The sequence below is a fragment of the Ruditapes philippinarum genome, unplaced genomic scaffold (assembly GCF_026571515.1).
Source record: "Ruditapes philippinarum isolate M1 unplaced genomic scaffold, ASM2657151v2 ctg1181_1_1_1_1, whole genome shotgun sequence".
Classification (NCBI taxonomy): domain Eukaryota; kingdom Metazoa; phylum Mollusca; class Bivalvia; order Venerida; family Veneridae; genus Ruditapes; species Ruditapes philippinarum.
Window position 1 is genome coordinate 302,830 of NW_026866847.1, and position 22,604 is coordinate 325,433.

General features: G+C 31.6%; 1 protein-coding gene across 1 annotated transcript; it reads left to right on the plus strand.

The window, feature by feature from the left end:
* Positions 1-8: 8 nt before the first annotated feature.
* Positions 9-19,870, plus strand: LOC132733992 (uncharacterized; the record flags this gene model as incomplete). The annotated part of the gene is given in 7 exon segments (XM_060720693.1): positions 9-80; positions 557-574; positions 6,212-6,308; positions 6,603-6,927; positions 17,977-18,119; positions 19,120-19,217; positions 19,737-19,870. Coding segments are annotated over 7 exon segments (872 nt in total), but the record flags the coding sequence as incomplete, so codon positions are not given.
* Positions 19,871-22,604: the final 2,734 nt, after the last annotated feature.

Below are 22,604 nucleotides of genomic sequence, written 5' to 3' on the forward strand. Positions count from 1 at the left end.
TGTGATTTTAGCAAAATTTGGCTATGCCGAGGCTCTTGATCACTGGAAATTGTCAAGTGCACTATCCATCTGGCATCAAGGTTCGTCCATTAATATGTATAATAAATGGAATGTGAAAGAAGTATAAACATAATTATTCTTTTTAAATTGATTTAGGAATGAACATTTAATTAGGATTGTATGTTTTAGATTTCCGTCCAAGCATAAAATTGAGTTGGTGAAATAAGTAGTTTATTGGAGAGGTGTTGTAGAGTATTGTGATAAAGACAAAGCCTGCATAAGGTGCTTGAAACATAAGCTAAATGTACTGCCTTTTGGGTTTTTTTGTTTACATTTCTATGCAGTGTTTTCAATATCAAAAAACCCTTACACTTACTGACTTTATATTGGTAGTTAAAGTTTGGCAGCATTTGCCAGTTTCAGCACTAGAGTCAGTGTCATACCTGACATAATATAATGGAGTTAATTAGTTCATACTTTTGATGTTTAATTGATTAACGTCATTATTTATTTACAAAACATTTTAATTGAACATGTGAACTTTCTTCCCTTGCAGCAACACAGGACATTATTGGTGAGATTTCATGAATAGAGGCATTAATTAAAACCTTTCTTTGTAGTTTTATTTTATCTTATTTTTTGCCTGGTATTTAATGATTTAATTATATCTTTTTATCATATTTCCATGTTTAACTTGTTACATTTTATTGAGCATAATTATATTTTACACTGTAAAACAGTTTCACCTAACATTAAGTATAGAATAAACAGAGAAAAATCTAACTTTAAATAATATATGAAATCACAGTGACCTAACAATAACAATAGAATAAACAGAGAGAAAAATCTTAACTTTAATCACAATGCTTTTAGCCAGGGACATAGCCTCAAAGATTTCCTCCCAACAGATTTACCTTTCTTCAGTCATATATTTTCATGGGAACAGTTTTACATGTATTATGTTAAAGTACAAGGATAAGGGGAAAAGTGCTTTATTTTAAAAGTTTGATACCTTATTATGGTTTTTAGTCCCCTACCGGTTTACCGGAGGGGACTTTAGGTTTACCCTCCGTCCGTCTGTCCGTCCGTCCGTCCGTCTGTCCGTCCGTCAGTCCGTCCGTCCACAAAACTGGATCCCGCGATAACGCAAAAAGTACTGAAAATATTTTAATGAAACTTGATATATGGATAGATGGCAGTATGGAGATTATGCACGTCTTTTTTTTTTCTTCCTACGTTGAAAATTCTGGTTGCTATGGCAACAAATAGACTGAAAATATGACAAATTTTACACATAAACTGGATCCCGCGATAACGCAAAAAGTACTGAAAATATTTTTATGAAACTTGATATATGGATAGATGGCAGTATGGAGATTATGCACGTCTTTTTCTTTTCTTCCTATGTTGAAAATTCTGGTTGCTATGGCAACAAATAGACTGAAAATATGGCAAATTTTACATATAACCTGGATCCAGTGATAACACAAAAAGTACTGAAAATATGTTTATGAAACTTGACATATGGGTAGATGGCAGTATGGAAATTATGCACATCCTTTTCTTATCTTCCTATGTTGAAAATTCTGGTTGCTATGGCAACAAATAGACTGAATTTCAAGATTTCTTATTCTAGTTTTTAAGTTTTTTCACTATAAGTTCTTTATTTCTTAAGGTATTTTCTTCAAACTTTAAATATAAGTTGCTTGTCATCAACCATATCATATGTGGCAAGGTTTACAACTCTAGTACAAAATTTATCAGAATTACCTCCCTTGAACTTAAAATTTTCATGAAAAAAACATTGTTTTTTTTTAATAACTTCTTTTTCTGAATGTATCTACAGTAACTTCAAACTTCATATAAATGTTTCTTATTGTCACTCAACATTTGCGAGTGTTCAATACTCTAGCAAGACTATTTCCAGAATTATGCCCCTTTTGAACTTAGACTTTTTTTTGAGAAATTGGTAATTTTTACTCCAACTTCTTCAATCATGATAGGATTTTAAAAATGTTATATTTTGATAACAGGGATGTTTAAAAAATAACTTTAGAGTGTCCTTCAGTCCGTCTGTCTGTACATAAAAACTGTTTCCTGTGATCACTTTTAAAGAACTTTTTCAACAAATTTACTTAAAATAGGAACCTAAGTGAATGGCCCTTCAGAATGTTGCTTGGGCTCTTACCGGTAGGGGACTTATGGATTGTTTGCAATACTATGATAATTGCTTGTTCTTATTAGTCCCCTACCGGTTTAACCGGAGGGGACTTTAGGTTTACCCTCCGTCCGTCCGTCTGTCTGTCTGTCAGTCTGTCTGTCAGTCCGTCAGTCCGTCCGTCCACAAAACTGGATCCCGCGATAACGCAAAAAGTACTGAAAATATTTTTATGAAACTTGATATATGGATAGATGGCAGTATGGAGATTATGCACGTCTTTTTTTTTCTTCCTATGTTGAAAATTCTGGTTGCTATGGCAACAAATAGCCTGAAAATATGACAAATTGAACACATAAACTGGATCCCGCGATAACGCAAATTAAAAGTACTGAAAATATTTTTATGAAACTTGATATATGGATAGATGGCAGTATGGAGATTATGCACGTCTTTTTTTTTTCTTCCTATGCTGAAAATTCTGGTCTTTTTTTTTTCTTCCTATGTTGAAAATTCTGGTTGCTATGGCAACAAATAGTCTGAAAATATGGCAAATTTAACACATAAACTGGATCCAGTGATAACTCAAAAGTACTGAAAATATTTTTATGAAACTTGAAATATGGGTAGATGGTAGTCTGGAGATTATGCACATCTTTTTCTTTTCTTCCTATGTTAAAAATTCTTGTTGCTATGGCAACAAATAGCCTGAATTTCAAGATTTCTGATTTAAATTTTTCAGCTTTTTCACTATAAGTTCTTTATTTCTTAAGGTGTTTACTTCAAACTTAAAATATAAGTTTCTGGTCATCAGCCACATCATATGTGACAAGGTTTACAACTCTAGCACAAAAATTATCAGTTTTACCTCCCTTGAACTTAGAATTTTTATGAAAAAAAAATGTTGTCTTTTTTAAATACATCGTAATAATATGACAAGGTTGTATAAACATAATTTCCTTACTAGGCAGGGAAACTTAACACATTACTGTGATATAAACAAACTTTGAACTCAAAAGATTTAAGTTCATTCATGTCATTCATTCACTGGTAAAATTGACTGGCCAATGGCCCATCAGAAAGTTGCTGGGGTTCTAACCGGTAGGGGACTTATGGATTGCTTGCAATACTATGATAATTGCTTGTTTTAATAGATACTTTATTATGGTTTTCTTATAAATGTATACATTTTCCTTCATAAGATAGTCTGTTTGTCCATTATGTTTTCTATTTGTACCTTACCTATTTATTTAGTATTCAATTTAATAAAAAACAATGCATTCTTTAATATTCCATCATGATATATTTCAGAATATAGCTTTACAGAAAGATATGCCTGTGCTTATGACAATAGTTTTGTTTTTTATCTTTGAGAAAACTATCGTGCCATTATCATGCCTTTATCTTATCAATAATAAACAACAATGTCTAAATTTATCCCTAAAGCTTAACTTTGTGATGAAGAAAAAAACAGCAATTATATAAGATATTTTACAGCTGTAAACAAAAATCACATCCATTTTGAAGCCATTAAAAGTAACTGGGTTAAATGTAGAAAAAAAGATCATCACAGACAGTTTCCCAGCAGACATCTGGTTTTCTTGTCGGATTGGTTTTACCTTGAAAACTAATTACAACAGAGTAAACAGGAATTGAAGAAATTAGAAAACAGAAAATCTTATCTATATAGTTACTTACTGAATGCTTATGGTAATATTGGTTTCTGCCAGCAGTATACAGTCTGCAGAAAGGGTACCCTCTAAAAATGATGCACTTTTAGGCCTAAAGTAACCAATATGTCAGAAAAGTCTTTGTATAGAAATTTTTTTAAAGATAATGTCAACAAATGACATATAGCAGCCTAATCCCAAATCTTCCCAAAATAGAATATCCAATTAATTAAATTAATTAATGTTTTATCAAGTGTTTGGGTTTCCAGTGTATTATATAAGTACCCAATTTGAATGAATTTTTACTTGTGTAGTCTGTTATTGTAGGAGAGATTCTTGTTTTGAGACAGGGTCTGGTTTATTCCTCTAAACTAGTTACTATAGTTGCAGGATACATTAGAACAAACATGCTTTATGCTGCAAAATTTCTTATCTTCTTTATGCAGTAGTAACTTTATAAAATTTGACACTGATTAGTCCAAAAATTATGGGAATTTGGCAAGTTTTTTGTTGCTTGTGTGGTAAATACATTATCTTGGTTCTTCTTTTAGCTGCAAAGTATTTCTATTAGTTACACAGTGAAAAGTATCTCGGTTAAAAAGATGAAATTATTAAGAAATGTAAAAATATACTACTGTTCTAAAGGTAATTGATCACATCTGTGTAAATGTTTGAATAACACTTTTATTATGTTAGACATTGACAGTCTGTGCGAAAGTCCGTTGGTCCTCGGTCCTGGCTGAATAAAAATCATGCGGTCCGAGAAAAATTCCTTTCCGTCAGTCCTCATGTCCGAATAAAATTTCAAAAAGTTAAAAATATCAATGACCTGATTGATAACAAGTTCCCGGTGATAGAAAGAATTTATTAAAGAAGATATTGACCAACCTTAGATCTATTTTGTACCTGTCAAATAAATACCAGTCAACTCTGTCTTCAGCAACGTTAAATTTTGCCGTAAATTACAGATTTTAAAATTTTGTTTTATGATGCCTGTTGAAATAGCCGATGAGTAACAATCTTGAAATCATCAAAAAATGTTTAATCTAAATTAATCAAAATCAACAATAAGTAGAATTGTGAATGTTTCTGCAGGAAACAGACAAATTTTCAATTGTCACACATTTTCGCGATGCCGCTTTTTGTAATTAAAAAAATCGTAACCAAAAGGAAACTTTGTTTTGTTAAAATGTGTGTAATAACACTTAAATGTAGTTTAAGAATTAAAATTACTAAAGATATTGTTCACATTAGTTGAGATGGAGGTTACAATTTACCAGTATGTGTTTGTCACATACAATGAATATTTTCTTTTGGAAGGGGGGTGTGTGGAGTGAATCTGGAAGAAAACAGCATAATGGTCTGATGATGTAGGGTTTTTGAAATTATATTTCAAATCTTTTCAATCAATTTTACGGTACAGTGTATTCCATTTGGGACATACTACCATTTTCCTGAATAATAAGCTTTTTCTCTGTTCAAACTCTGACTCTCCAAACCCTAGCTTACTCTGATTATATACTGTATAATACATCATAATCGTCAACTGCATAAATGCAGCAAAGATGGCTTAACATATTGAACGTGCTCTGTGCTCCTACTTTTCTGTGCTTGGGAGTCCAAGGACTCCTCCTTTGAAAATCCTAGTGAGAACCCTGCTTAAGTTATTTCAATTGGTCAGCATCTTCTTATGTTTCTATATTGATGGGTCTCACTAATTTAAAGAAAGACAATCATTTTTACATTCAACCGAGGTATTTTAAAATAATGCTTGAAATGTCTGGGCCGGAAAAAAATATCATCCGGGCCGAAATAAACCTAAGGGTCTCGGTCCTTGTGGCCTGAAAAAAAAATTGACTTTCGCATAGACTGCATTGATCCTTGTAGATTAGTCCGAACCCTATGCTGTTGTTGCTGCTAAAAACAAGTTTTTTCATTTAAAAAAAAATGAAATTTAGTGTTGATCTTTAATATAGATAAGGGTAATAAAGCTAAGAAATTTCTTGAAAAGATTAGCGAAAGAGACAATACAGAATGGAAATAATGGAGAAAACTTTTTATTTCACTTTATAAAGTTAAACTAGATAATTTTTTACTTTGAAGAAAAAAATCCAGACTTAGACTTTTTGATTTTGTATTTTTATTATGCCTTAGATGCTTTCACCTCAATCATACATACTGCCCCACCCCCGTCACACCTTTTCAATAATTTGGTAGCTTTTGTATTATTATTGTGCCCTTTTAATTTGTGATTTCTATTTTAACTGTTGAATATTGATTATCAGTTTGGTGTAATTTTGGCTTATTATGATAGTTTAAGTTAGTTTATTAGATCATGAATACGATTTTAACATGTGTTTAATATAATTTTATATATTTTCAGGAGTTAAGGAAAGAGAATTTAGCCAGATTTAGTTCTTCCTGCCCGTCATTGGACGTGGACTGTCGTAATTCTCCTCTTCCTGTCATAGATGAAGCAGGTTAGATAATTATTTTCATAATCATTTCCATAAAAATATGTTGATTTTTTTTTTTTTCCTTTTCTATTTTTTTCTTTTTTGTAAAGGAATCTTATCAGTTCTGAAAGACAAAATGTCTGTAGAGTTTCTTTGATACAATGATTGAGGTTGCCTGTTTCTTAACTGTTACCTGTTTTTCAATAATGGCCAATGCTCTCCTATCTAGTGTTTGTAAGAATGACCTTATCTAGGTAATATTGACATCAAATATTAATACATAAATAAATCATATTCTATATATATTTTTAATAACAGATTTGTGCAAGTCTATGGTTGACCTTGCTGAAGACAATGTTGGGGAGACCGCTGCCACACCCTCCTCTTTGTACACAAGTGGAGAAGTTTTCTCCTCCGGACCGGACATTACTAACAGCACAGATAATATACATATAGTTGTGGACGGTGCAACCACTGGTAGCTCGTCCGATTTCGGTCTCCAAACTCAGGAATATGACCAGTTCCTGAAAGATTATTACGGAGGAAACAATCCTCAAGTACGGCACCGGAGTCCAGTGCCGTCAAAACGGGACACTATTGAAAACGGAGATAGTCAAGAGATGCTTATACATGGAAATAAAAGGTTTGTTTAAAAGTCATTTTTTTTTATTAGGCTTCCTGAAAATATTTGGTGGAGCACAGTTAAAGTTTTTTCCTTCCAGTTCATTTAGTCATTTAGTGATAGCACCTGATGTCAAAATTGGTGCAGTTCTCAGTTCACTTAGTTTACAAAGATTTAGCATTGTGTGATATCAGAGTTTGACCTTGGATGACACTTACTATGAGCTAGTGACCTACCTTTGCATTGAGGAATTCATGAACTTCTCTAGCAACAACAATCCCTGGCCATCAGAGCCCTCTTGTATATTATTGGTTGAATTCTACATCACATCAGCATAAGAATATCAAATTAATTCTTAGCTGGAAATATTATACAGTTGTATGTTTGCATTTAATTGATCTAATGAAGACTTGTTGAAAGCTAAAATGATAACATTAAATACAAAAATAGTTCATGATTTAATCTGCCTTTATTGGCTTTGAACCACAAAATCTCTTTTTATCTTGTTGCATATTTTGTCTGTAAAAGTATGTTTTATTCTTATAAATATAACAATTCCTAAAAAAAATCTGTTTAATATATTAGTAATAAAATGCTTGGAAATATGAAGGTCATTTATGCCAAGATATTTGTCTCATTGGTAGAGTACATGTTGATTGAACATGTAGATCTCATGTACATAGTAATAACATGTAAGTTCATGTAGGGTTAGATGTTATTACATTGTTATTGATGTGGTTTACAGAGAACAGGTCAGTTATAGGTTAAAGATTCCATTATACCACTGACTGGGAGCAAATCCATCATTTTCATACTTAGAGTAACTTCCATCTACCTTGTAACTTGGCTTTTTTGTTTGATTTCTTCTTTAAAGGTTTAATTGTTTACCCGTTCAGGTTTAATTGTTTACCTGTTCAGGTTTTATTGTTTACCTATTCAAATTTAATTGTTTACCTGTTCAAATTTAAGTGTTTACCTGTTCAGGTTTTATTGCTTACCTGTTCAAATAGGGGCGTCTGTGGCCGAGTGGTAAAGGTCGTTGACTTCAAACCACTTGCCCCTCACTGCTGTGGGTTCGAATCCCGACAGGGACTTTGGATTCTTTCATGTGAGGAAGCTATCCAGCTAGCTTACGGAATGTCGGTGGTTCCACTCAGGTGCCCGTTCGTGCCTGAAATAATGCACAGAAGGGCACCTTAGGTCTTCCTCCACCAGTAAAGCTGGAATGTCGCGATATGACCTATACTGTGTCGATGTGACATAAAACCCCAAACAAACAAACCTGTTCAAATTTAATTGTTTACTTGTTCAGATTTTATTGTTTACCTATTCAAGTTTAATTGTTTACCTGTCCAGATTTAATTGTTTACCTGTCCAGATTTATTGTTTACCTGTTCAGGTTTTATTGTTTACCTGTTCAGCTTTAATTGTTTACCTTGTCCAGACTTACTACTGGCTAAGTAGGTTTGCTGTTTGATCTACAGATATAGATTTTCTAAAGGGTAACAAACTATATAACAAGTAAAATAGTTTCCTGCCGGGGAACATTTTTAATGATATAAAGATATTTCATTTAACTATTTTCAACATTGTTTGGGGGGGGGGGGGGTAAATAAACGTTTGTATCAGGAATATAGTTTACAATAATCGATCAATATAGAAGAAGGTCTTTGGAAACTAGTGACCGTTAAAGACCTGAGACCGGAAAAGGTTGAACATAAAACAATTATTTCTTTTTTAGAAAATGATTAAATACCATTTTCTGAATAATTCCGAGCAAAAAAATTTAAGTAAACACAAAAGTTTACGCACAAGTAATATCTCTATTTAGTATGGCAGATGCCACTACGAATATTTTAATTTTGTAGATTTTCAGTATAAACAATTTATTGTTTGTAATAATTTGAGATAGATATTAAAGAAACATTGATAATTTTCAAACACATCATTCAAGTTTTTCCACCTTAAACGGTAAAATAATTATAGAAAATTAGAAATATCACGTAATAGTTTTTTATTGTAAATTAAATGTAATTCGGACTAATTCCCTAGAGGTAAATCCGTAATGTACCGGCAAACGGTATTTAGCTATGTTTTCGAAAAGGTCAATTAACCAATCATGAACGGTTTACAGATCACATGCTCCTCCATGTACCGAAAACAGGTCACATGCTCCTCCATGCCTCAAAAGTTAAACGCGTACCAATACGACTGTCTGCAATAGGGAAACTCTCCACAGATATAATCATTATAGTATGAAGACAAAGTCATTGTCCTCTGTTGTAAACTACTATTCCCAAACAGAGTACGATTGTGTTAAAAATACTTTAATATTTTCTCAAATATCAGTGCTTTGTATAATTTCATATAGATATGCAAACACCTTTGCCTTATCTAGCTTTGCTCTGCTATGTTACCAATTATAACTTTAAAGTTTCTACAAATCAATTTCATTATCAGTTGTTTTATGTGATCACAGTGTTAATTTTACTTATAGTAAAAGTTAGTATAGATGTTATAACAGACATTGCATATTTAACGAGAAAACTTGTGTGCAGGAGAAGGTGAACCAACCAGTAGTTTGTGATTATATCTTGTCATAACAAACCATCTCATCAGCAATTATCTACCCACCTTCAACAAGAGATGATGTACAGCATTATATCTGACTGTTTGATGACTGCTAGTCTGTGTATTCTATCTGCTTAATTACCCCCACCTTTAATACTATCATTTTGTTAGTTTAGTTTTTCACAGTCAGGGCCTTTCATATGCTGTTAAAATTATTTCTTCATACTTAAGAAATCATATTTCTGTCACAATTTTAATAAATAATTTATGGTTCATTTACACTTCAAATTATTGCTACCTTACACTTTAAATTATTCCCTATACATACTTTTCATTGCTTCTTTGCACCTCATTGCTTATTCACTCTTGGCAGTCCCCTATATCAATTTTCATTGGTTCATCACATTTACTTTGTGCCTTCATATTTGCATTGCTCTTACATGCTTGTCATTGTTATTTTATTTACATTTTTCATAGTTCTTTCACACTTTACATCACTGTTTCACACATAACATTGCTCTTTCACACTTTGCATTGCATTGTCACATTTGTCATTGCTCCTTTACATTTAGCTAGCAATGCTACTTTTCAGTTAGCATTGCTCCTTTACACTGTTCATTAGCATTTACACTTTTCATTGCTCCTTTATACTTTTCATTGCGCCTTTACACTTAGCATTTACACTTTTCATTGCTCCTTTACACTTTTCATTGCTCCTTTACACATTGCTTTGCTCCTTTACACTTAACAATGCTCTTTTACATTTTGCATTGCTCCATAACACTTAGAAATGGTCCTTTGCATGTTGCATTGCTCCTTTACACTTTGCATTGCTCCTTCTCTTGTAAATTAAAGTCAAAACCTGTTCCTTCAGATTTTAAATTAACTTCTTCACACTTCATAATAATAGGTCAAGTGAATTGTTGAAACCCAACAAAAAATTTGTAAGAAATAATGTTATTCATAACAACATTTAAACACATGTAATACTGACATTGTAAAGGGACCTTTCCAATTTTACTGATTAAGTTAATACCTCAGGTGTCCCTCCATACATTATTTCAAGCATAAGCAAGCACCTGAGTCTTCTGTAAGCTTGCTGTATAGAAATAGCAATATAAAAGATAGCTTATATGGCCATGGACAGGTACCATTTGGACAACAGATATTCTGATGCAAACAGCAACACATAACTTCTGATCAGCAACACATGATGGATATTTTCAATGTATAAATGTATTATTAAGATGTAAGAAAAGTGTTTCCAAACCAGCATGAAATTAAGGATTGTTATCTTCAATCTTATCCTGCTATACTTCCTTTCTCTCTCTGCTTCTCCTGGCTGATGATAGGTGATGAAAACAAAGTTAACACAAAATGATTGATTGTTGATCATTCAAAGGTAAAGTACATGCAATCAATCATAAAACAGGGTTTTTGTGGTATAATGCTGGGGATTTCATTGATAATTTCCTCACAGAATGACAATAGAACTTCTCATGTTGTTATATACAAGTTTTAAAATGTAAAGTAAAACATTTAAGTATTTGAAAACAGGAGAACATTATTTCTGTTAATCATAGTGGTAGCATACGCTTTCATGTTCAGTCATGTAAACGGTATTTCAGCAGGGTCATTCATTCTTAAAAAAGAAAAACAATTTGAGCACGAGGTCCTTCATGTTATGAATTAATTGATTGATTATTACCAAACTGTTTGTATAGCATTGTTTGATCAGGTCCTCTATCAAGTTTTTCGTATAATTAGCTGCTGAAAAAGAAAAAGAGTAATCATTCATAAATCTTGTCATAATCTAAAGTTATAAAAGCATATTTTAGGGGGTGTGGTTTTGTTGACTTCAAATCACTTGCTCCTCACTACTGTGGTTTAGAATCCCACCAGGAACTTTGGATTCTTTCATGGGGGAAGCTATCTAGTTAGCTTACGTAATGTTGGTGGTTTTACTCTGGTGCCTGCTCATGCCTAAAATAATGCACAGAGTGGAACCTGAGGTCTTCCTCCATTGTTTCTATATGACCTTTACAGTGTTGGTGCGATGTCAAACTCAACCATAAAAAGAAAAAAAGCATCTTTTAGATGATGCTATCAAGTTTTTTGTTTCTCATGTAACTTCATTCTTTAAAATTGTAAGTGACTTATCAGCATTAAAATCTTACTTTTCTAAAGGTGATAATATTACCTTAAAGGCTTCTTGAGCTTCGTTTCTGCAAATACATAGGTCTTTGGCTACAGCTACAATATCCATACACAAAACAGTATAGTCGCGTAGTATGATTTTGGCAAGATTAAAGAATAGAGATACTCTAGGACTCGGTAAATGTGGGGTTTCCCATCTCTTCCAGGGGTACCAAAACTTTTACAGTCATAAAATAGAAAAAAATAGAATTTATAAAGAAAGCCCAATACAGCAAAATTGAAAGTATTGCAGGCTCAGTTTGATTGAGCCTGTTCATGGCCGGTACTGGTTAAGTTGGTAAATAAACCAATAATAAGCACATCCTGTTGATCACTCTATTTTAAGTAATAGTGCACCATGAAACTATTATAGGTTTATTTAGAAGTTTCATTGAAAGACTTCATTGGGACCTATTTCACTCCAAATATATGGTTGTTTGAGTGCAAACTCAAAGCATCAATGATTTTTTTAAAAAAATCACAAATTGCCTTCTGTTGGTCCTATCCTTTTAAGTACATTGATTTAGAATGACATGATGATTTACTGGTTATTTTTACTAGTCTAGTTTAATCTATTTATCTGTCTCACCACAACTTTCTTCAGTGAATATTTTTCTAGTACACAGTGCAGAAGATTTCCACTGTAAATTGTCAAAAAATATTTTAAAATTTAGATCTGTGGAGAAAGGTGTGTGAAATAAACTTGGCACATATTACATATAGGAAGTGAACTGATATACACCATCTTATGTGATTGATATACCTTGCTGATAGGCCCACTGGCTGGATTTTGTAAGAAATGTTTGTCTCACCTATGATATTCTAATCATTTTTCTCTCTACTATTGTTTGAAGAAAGGAAGATCTATTGAAATAATAATCAGCAAGGTTATGCTTACACCTTTATTTCAATATGATTATATTGTGGAAGTTTTTGAACTCTGACTTTCAATGTCTATGAAAGTAATTTTAAACAAAGTGCAAAATATATTTACAGGTATAATAAACATTTTATGATGGGAAAATCTTTTGATTCAGTTTGCTGCATAAAATGTTTATCATGAAACAAGTTATGAACTGTGTGGCTAAGAACCATACAGTTGGCATTATTCTTAACTGGCATAGACAACATTACCTGATTGAAATCTAGTGCTTGCTTAGTTTATTACAAATTTATTTTTAGCTTGATTGTGTTGGAAGTTATAAAGCTTGTTGAAATACTCTCAAATTTGTTTTCTGGAACCAAACCAGTACCAGTACTAAGCAATGAAAGTAAAGTTTCTTGCTCAAGGAAACAAAAACAGCTTTTCCCTGACAGGGTTTGAACCCACAAGGTCAGCAGTCCTTACATTACTAGTCCAACACGTTAACCACTCGGCTTGCTTGAGGTCACTGTTTCAATCCTCAGTTTGGTCATTACCTTTCTATATATTATTATGATCTCAGCTTCCTAATTTCATCTAAATGTTTTTGGACAGTAAGGTAAGCTTACATATAGATATACTTAGAGCTCTGTAGGTAACATTATGGCCAATGTTACCTTGTGAATAAAATATTCTCTAAACCTTTTCATTTCCAACTAGCCACTAAAATTTCTAAATTGGAGAGAAAACTTTCCCATCAGGATTCCAATTAGCTTATTGCTTATAATTGTACCCATGATATTTTCATATATCTGGGAAATAAATAGAAATGGCATTTACTTTCTGGCAGAAAAGAGGGTTTTCATTTTAATCCATTTTATTTTAATGTCAGTTTTATGTTGAAGAAATGCTTTCCATGTGTGTGGCTTGAAATAAGCTAAAAGGGATTTTTTGATATACTGAAATAAATCATTATGATAGTTTGTTGTCAGTGGTGTTAGATGATATGACTTTTGTTGCCAATGTAATGTCAGTTAGCTTAACTATGATTATATGACTTTCAATATGAGTACACTCTTAAGTGCTCTTTGTTCTGATCTGAGGATAAAGGTATTCTGTATCTCAGCCCAGTGATCACATGTTTAAGCCCTAATGGTAATAGACATGCTTTCTTATATGACAACTGGACGTAGAACTTGAGATTGATTCAAATAAGTTCAAATCATAATTCAGCTGAAACAAAGTATTAAGCTACCAAATTTATACATCCACTCTGTCAGTCCAGAGATCAGAATTGATTTTTAAGCGTCAATAATCGAAGAATTGGGAGAGCTATTGAACTCACCCAGATTTCAGCATCAAACTTTGGTTAAAATTTTGTTTCTAGTTGGTATCTCCAAAATTACTGAAGGGAATGGATTGAAACTTATTTTAGAGCATGATAGGAGGTCATTGTCCAAATCCCATAACTCGAACTTGGATTTTGACAAAATTTTGACTCTTTGAACTTATAAAATTCTACATATCCAGGCTTTTGTTCTACTATCAAGCACAGAGAATAGTAGAGCACACTCAGCTACCAACAGCTTTTGTTAATATTTGATATATTATAATTATGATATAGATTAAAACAAATGTATTCTTCTTTATAAACTGAAGCAAAATACTGTCTTGAATTTTGTAGATGAAGAACTACAATAAAAATACTTGCTGTCTCATAATATAGTTTGATCTTTCTTGTTTGTCTTGTGTTTTTACTTTTAACAAAATATTAATGATACTTAAGATAATTATGTGACATGATTGTGTTAATTAATGTGTTGCTCCTATCAGAATGAGGTTGATTCCATTAATAAACTAGGATATTACAAACCTTTAATGATCAACATTATTTTTTGTCCAATCACATTGTAGTATTTTTCAAATTGCTGCTAAGTCTAACTTTGGTTAATGTGTACTAACTAAATAAAATTTACTTAATCTGTCGTCTAACCAGTCTAACAAATTTCAATAATGCATTATATTAGGGAGGAGTTAGAGGTGTGATTTGCACTCTGAATTGTAAAATATCTAAGGTTATCAAAACAATGCCAACGTAAAAAACAAATAAGCGAGGTCAGGCTTTTCTAAATGTGAGGTTACAATCAATTAATTTATTACATAGATAATACATGTGGGGCATGCAGAGACAAATGATTACATAGTAACTTTTTTATATCCTTTTAACTCTAAGAAAAATGTCTGTTATAAATTGCTGACTGTTTTAAACTTCTTTTTTTTTCTAGAAAATGTTACCTCTTTCAGTTTATAGGAATGAACTGCATTAACAATCCTGGATATTAAGAATACAATGATTACATTTTTTGGCTGGAAAACTCATTGTAAATGGAAAACCTAGATTGGCACACAGAAAAACTGTTTTTCAAATGGGATTTGAAATGTTAGTGCATAACTTAAAGCTAATAACGAATTTGTATAAATTATTAATCTAATGTATTTTCTCACATTTTCCATTTATCTATCAAGGATGTACACATTTCATTAACTACATTGTTTTTCCTCGCTGTTTTTCCCAGATATTTTATAGAAACATGATAGTCTTACTGTAGATAAAGGTATAAATTCTGTGACATTTCAGTAAAAAATGTGTCTGATTATTTGTTGATCTAAGGGCCATTTATTTAGCTTATCTAAATTTGACATATTAGAAACTTGACAAGGTGTAGACATCTTGTAGAGCGAAAGGGCGGAGCTATCGGTGATTTAGTGAAATGCCTTGTTTTTGGTTGAAAAAATAATGTTGATCATTAAATAGGTTAATGTTTAATAATATGCATTAACAAAAATAATTGGTCGCCTGCCTGCGGCAGGCTTGACCAATTATTTTTGTTAATACATATTATTAAACACTAACCTATACGTGAAACTGATTGATTTGTTGTGGGAGGACATGTTCTGTTTCTATTGGCAACTCTATCAGCATGTTCAAGTTTTATCTTGCATTATTCTATGGCATATTTACAAGATAAGTTTGAGAAATTGCATCTGTATTATACCATGGCAATCATTTGTCTTACATATAGATCATGACCTAGGGAAGGGAAACAATTCTGTCATGATGAAACACTTTTATAATGTGCTGACAAAAATTGCCAACAAGAAGATAATGAGCAATCAATTCAATTCTGGCATAACCTTTAAGAACAATTTAATACTACATTGGTGACCCTGTAATTTAATTAAAGGTTAACATTGATAGGTCACATGACACACTTTTCGTATAAAGTATGGCATTATCATCAACTAGAATAGACAGTAATGCATTAAGTTGTCTAAATTAATGCCAAGATTTTTGTACAGAGGTAGTCAGGTGACTAAGATGTGTTATTATTTCACTGACATTATATTGTGAAATGTCTGATACAGATCCTTGTTTATATTCTTCAAACTACACAAATAATATAAACTTTACATTTCTGGCTGCTTTCTAAAATAATATAATGTTTTAAAGATTTAATGGATAATAAAAGTATATTTTGGGGACCTCTCATAAGTTAATTTAAAGAAGACATTGCTTATTTCAAAGTATATGTCAATGGTAAATTGTTGTTCTTATAAAAGACAGACGTTTTTTGTATTTGTATTATTTTTCAAAAGATAAAAGGAACTTGAAATGTTGGATGTCTTTGAATGAAAGTAGTTGTATCTAGATACCTAGACTTGTGTGCTATGAAAGGGCACCATGACTTACTTTGAACTAACAGTGAGTTGTTTCAAATTGAGATTTATAATATTTTAATGTTGCTTAGCAACAAATCTAGGGTTTTGGTGTGTCTACATAATTCAGTGATCACATTGGTTGCATGATTGTTATACAGTACATTATCACATAAACCGCGGACAGGAAAGTGTAATAAGCCATTTAATAATGAACGATATTACACTAGACGATATTACAGCTAGTGTAATAACACTTTTGACGTCACGTCATTTGCATATAAACATAGCGTTAAAAAGCGCGCTAATGTAGTGTTTACGCTATAGGCGCGTCAAAGAAAAATGACTCTTGTTAACAGTTTACCGTATGCTTCATATTTAACAATATAAATCCATGTGAATAAAATAGAATTATTATAATTCGTGTAAAGATTCAATAACTAAAATTTAAAATTGCAAACTCTTGTGCGAATAAAAACAATAATTAAATTGATACGAGCCAGGAGGCTCGCAAATATGAATTTTATTCAACTCGTTCAATAAATTTAAGTATTAAACCCCTACGACTCATCTTTCAATATCCTCTAAATAAACTATAAGAGTAACTATAGAGTAATCTAACTTCACAGTAACTTTGTACTCTACTGAATTTTGTAAAATGTACTGCCATGCTTGCAGATTTGTCAATTAACTGTGTCCAGTACCCCCAAATTGAAAATCTTACTGAAAAGATGAGAATCATAGTTACTATGCAGATTTTCTTTGCCAGTAGAAAACACAAATGATTCAAATGAACAATAAATTGTTTGAGATGACTTATTTCAAACTTTAAATTTGACATGGATATATTTGCCAAAATCCAAGAACATTGTATGAAATTTCCTAGAGGCATGATATTAAGTGGTACCTTTGTTGTGTTGTGTATCTGGTACATTAGAGAATGAGACAGAAATTAGAGCATAAGTACTACACCTGTAAAAGCTGGATAATGAGTTTAACTTTGCCAGGAAAAAGAATGCTAATTAATCATTTACTCATTATTACCTAATTATGATTTTACCAGGAACCTACTTTGTTTCTTGTATATTACCAAGTTAACCTATTATATTATCATGAATATTCCAGGATTTATGTGTTAACATCTGACAACTACAATATTTCACTGAAAATTCTGTACATCTATACAACAGTTTGAACTCTATTCACTGACTTACATTACAATTGCAGTGTACTTACAGGTTGTAAAAAGTAATTAGTATGATATTACAAAAAAAGTTGATATCTCCGTTAAATATATTATGACTTTTTAGTATCTTTTTATTGTGGTACAAGTCTTCAATAGTCAATGACATCTCTGTTATGTTAACAAAATTCATCCTTTAATAACAACTTTTTGGGATTGAAATTTAAAAAATAGTCCTTAAAATAAGAGTGATTGACATTTCCATTGCACTAGATCAGGTAAATAAAGTTTCAGAGACTTGCTATGATTGTAATGAAAGGGATGAAAATGCTGATGATGACTAGAAATGTGATATATTCCAGTATAAGTGTACCTTGAGGAGAAAAATTGTTATAGGGCAACTATAAAATGTATATGGCATTCTTACAGTTCGATGTTACCACAAAGAGGAGGCATTGAAGATTCAATATAATTGACCATCATCATTTTTCAAGGATTTCTTTAATGACTTGACAATTATTGATTTATATTATATTTTCAGTGTTGTATTACCTCAAAGTGAAGACATTGAAAATACATTATGTAATGAAGAGGATATGAACGATGGTCTCCTTAATGCTGGCAGTGAGGGGACTAGAAGAGGTGGTGTACGTAGCACAGGTGATATGGAACATGAGGCCAGAGGTACGTGTAACAAAATTTGATTTCCTCAGCATCTTAAAACATACTTTAAGAGCCTGTCTTTATTGTGATTTATTATGATAGCAACAAATAGTTCATGGTATTGATACATATATCAGAAATGTGATTCATGTGGAAGGCCCTTGTGTATAGCTCAGATTATCACACACAAGTTTAATTTTTCAATTTATATATATCAGGACTTTATTTCTGTCATCTTTTAGGGATTTTTACAGTGCACTGCACAAATGCTCACAAAATTCTAATGCTCAGCATGTTGTTTTTTTGGTTAATAAAGAATTTAACTTAGTTTGATTGTGTAGGAAGCTATAAGCTTATAGACACACTATTGAATCCGTTCCTGGAACCAACTAGTACTGAGCAATGAGTTTAAAGTTTCTTGCTCAAGGAAACAACGACTTGCCTCTGACGGGGTGTGAACCCATGTGGCTAGCGATCATTAGATTACTAGGACGAAGCGTTAACCACTAGGCCATGTTGCCACTATGATGTTTTTTTATACAGAAGATTTCTGTATGTTGACCAGATGGCATTGTCACTATAATAATTATTCAACATGGCAAAAGTATATTTTAAACTGTCTGATACAGTGCAACATATTGATATATTGTCTAGTAACTTGTCACACAAAACAAATGCAAAAATATGATATAGTCTATAGAACTGCTAGAATCAAGGTTAATTACATTATTTCAAAATATTATTATAATGTTATTATTCTCTCTTATTATGCAAGGTTAAAAACATTTCTATAATAAAGTGATTTTGCTATGCTTCAAAAAAAAGAGAGAAAAAAAGAGACATAACTTGTAGAAAGTTTCATTTCACCTAAACAACTAAGGAAAATTTTAGCAAATTTTGCACCATGACAGAGAATAAAGTAACAAACACAAAATTGAAATCAAATGAGGTGTTGCTTGCAACAGTATTGAGTTATCTGTTTGTTTCCCTGAGTAATCTGTGTTGTTGTTTTTTATTTCAGACAATGAGAAGGGTTATGAAAACTCCATGCAAGGACGTGGGTCAGCAAACAAGGCTAGATATAGTGCTGATATAGAACATTTGATGAGAAATTTGAAGGTTTGATACTCTAATGTTTACTTCCTAGTGCCAATAATGTCTTGTCTATAACACAGAGTAGTTTAACCACATCCCTGCCAGAGCTATAATTGTATAATTATGCTGTATTTGCCTGGGAAATTTCTAAGAATTGCAGGAAATTACTGACAAAGATGGATGCTTATTTTTCATTTTACGTAGATAGACAATATAAAACCTATACTTTTATTATAGAAAGTGAATTAGGTAAAACAAAATGATTTTTTTTTAATTTCAAATGAACAACATGATAAATTGCCCCTAAAAATATCAATAAATCAGCAGTTATTTTCATATCCCATTATAGGCAAGTAGATGGCACTTGATTCTTTTGCACGCAACAAAAGAGTTTGTTTATATAAAATATGTATGTAAAAATTGTTATAATGCGGTGAAGTTTGTCAAGACTGAAAAAAGCTCATAGGTTAGGAAAAAAAATCATATAGGTGTCAGTAATTTCATAGTTTTCATGACTAAGTAGACGTAAATATTCTATTACAGGGTCATCATTCTGGCAGTTCTTTAGACAAGATGTCAAGTTCGACACACAGTACAAGTTCAAGCACTGACAATGAGGCACTAGGTGTGATGCCTCATGGTAAAATAACCAAAGCTTTCTCTATGTCTTCCATCCCTGCTGCCACTGCAAATGATAAACAGAAAGGTTTGTAACCTGTACTCAGACCTGTATGAACATCCCCTTCATTTGAACCTTGCTTGGAAATATTGAAACATAGTTCAAATTTAAATGAATTGACAATCAAATAAACTAAACTTAGTTCACATTTGATTGAATTGACACTAAGATATATAAAACATAAGTCAAATTTGAATGAATTGACAATCAGATTTACAAAACATAGTTCAAATTTGAATGAATTGACAAGCAGATTTACAAAACATAGTTCAAATTTGAATGAATTGACAAGCAGATTTACAAAACATAGTTCAAATTTGATTGAATTGACACTCAGATATACTGAACATAGTTCTAATTTGAATGAATTGACACTCAGATATACTAAACATAGTTCAGATTTGAATGAATTGACAATCAGATATACTAAACATAGTTCAAATTTGATTGAATTGACAATCAGATATAAGAAACATAGTTCACATTTGAATGAATTGACAATCAGATAAACTAAACTTAGTTCAAATTTGATAGAATTGACAATCAGATATACATGTACTCACTTTCCTGGAAAACCCATGTTAATTGGAAAAAAAATAAAGTTGCCTTAAAGTGGTTTGGCCTACAATTGGCACATTTTCCTTATGCATGTCAATTATGGATAAAAAAGAAATGTAGCATTTGGATATTCTTATATTGCTTGAAAAAAGTTTTTGGTGATTTAGTATGAACATTTATTTAGTGAATAGTAATATTTTATTCCATAAAATTTTGTTATCTGCTTTATAAATATATGTAATACCAGATCATGTATCTCAAACTTGCCAACAACATCCATATGTAATTCTTCTATGGTTTGTTGTAATGTCTGATTCTAAATGCTAACAAAATAGTTATTTATTGTTTAACAGACTTTCCATTTTAGACCAATCCACTTTAAAGTTCCTTCTATCAATATAATCAAACTCTACTTAAAATTTAACTGAGTGAGACTCTTGGTTGTTTGATTGAGAACAATAAAGAAATAAGTTAGACTGTAAAGCTATGCGGGTATGGTAAGATCTGGCATCAATGCTTGTACTTTCAGACATACAACATAAATGGTTCTAGTTTAATTAATGATTTGTGGTAGGATAATCAATTCAAGTATCAGTAACATGAGAGATTCTCAGATGAGCATCCAAACGTTTTTATACTGGTAAAAAGTAGATTTTTTGTGAGCAAAAATATATGACAGTTTACCAGTTATATGTTATGTTTGATCAAAGATGGTACTCCTGAGCCAATATTATGTTGTCTTTATTTTAAATTCAACCTCAAAACTTATAATTCTGGCCTTGGGATGCAGGTCTTATCAGTATACGTATTGTTTTTGGTAACATTGTATATATCTGGTACTTTTATTATCTATTATGTCAATATTTCATGATATAATTAATTTAAATTTAATTAATTTACAATTTCAGGTCAAGCTACAAGGACAAACAGTAAGTGGCTTAGTTTTAGGTTTTAGTTTTTAAAGATTTTTTTTTTCGTTTGCCAGATATTTTACATAGGTAATGAGATGTATTTGTTTGCATTTTGGGTTTGAATTTTGGGCTTTTATGTTTTTATTTTGTCTCCATTATATTATGTTAACAAATTACGCTCTGAAAAGTAGCTCACTTTGTAACAGCTTTCATGTTTTTGTTTTTAAACATACTGTGAAGAAAGTATTATAAGTGTATTGCTGAGAAAATAGAAGATGTTTGTTAAATTTATATAAAAAAGGAAAAATTAAAGACTGAAATTTTGTTGAGGAAGAAAAAAAGATGATATTTAAAAAAATACCAAACAATACAATGTTGCACTTTTGACAATAAAACCCATGTTTTTACAGGGACCCCATTTCCCACTTGCTTATACAAAATTCTTATAGCAGAACATGAGTGAGTTTTTAGGTCAAAATTCATGTTTGCACTGTTAAAGGTTCAGGTTAAAGCGGTCACAGGTTGTTAAGATTGAAGTTATAGTGAAGTATTGTAAATATTTTAAATAAATTATATTGGGTGGTAAATATTTACTGTTATTATGTTGCCCATGGGGTAATTTGTCAAAATCTAACCTTTAGTTGACCTGATTTTGAAGATGACCTTGATCTTTTGACATGAGTGACATTGATATTCTACATACCCCAGAGTATTTCATTTAATAGCCCTATCTGCATGATTTTATAATGCTTAAAAAAAATGCATGTTCGTTCAAGACACACATTTCCACAATGATAAAAATATGCCAAGTTTTTCGGTTAAAAAAAATCTAAAAATTGTACCCATTTCCTTTCCTTTACAAAATGTACACATTTTAACCATTTTCAAGTCTGTTAAGTTTGTTTGTGACCTGTTAAATGTTTTTATTTGGATATGGAAACCTGTTTTATGATGCACAATGCCAGATACACATTTATACTAATCAGAATGGTGATGTAATTGTAAACACAAGATACTTTTTGCACTTTATACTAACCTACATTGTATATATACTTAAGCATGGAAACATGGAGAGCATGGTATACAATCTTTGTTCAACTTAAAGAATTTATTTAAGTATAGCTGTGAGTTTTATCAGGCTCGGGCTATTCAAAGAATATGGATATCTATTATCCTTCACTCCAACGTTCAGCGCTCACACTTTGGGTTAAGTTTTTGCGTGCAAGATGGTATCTCCAAAACGACCAAATGGGAATGGATTTA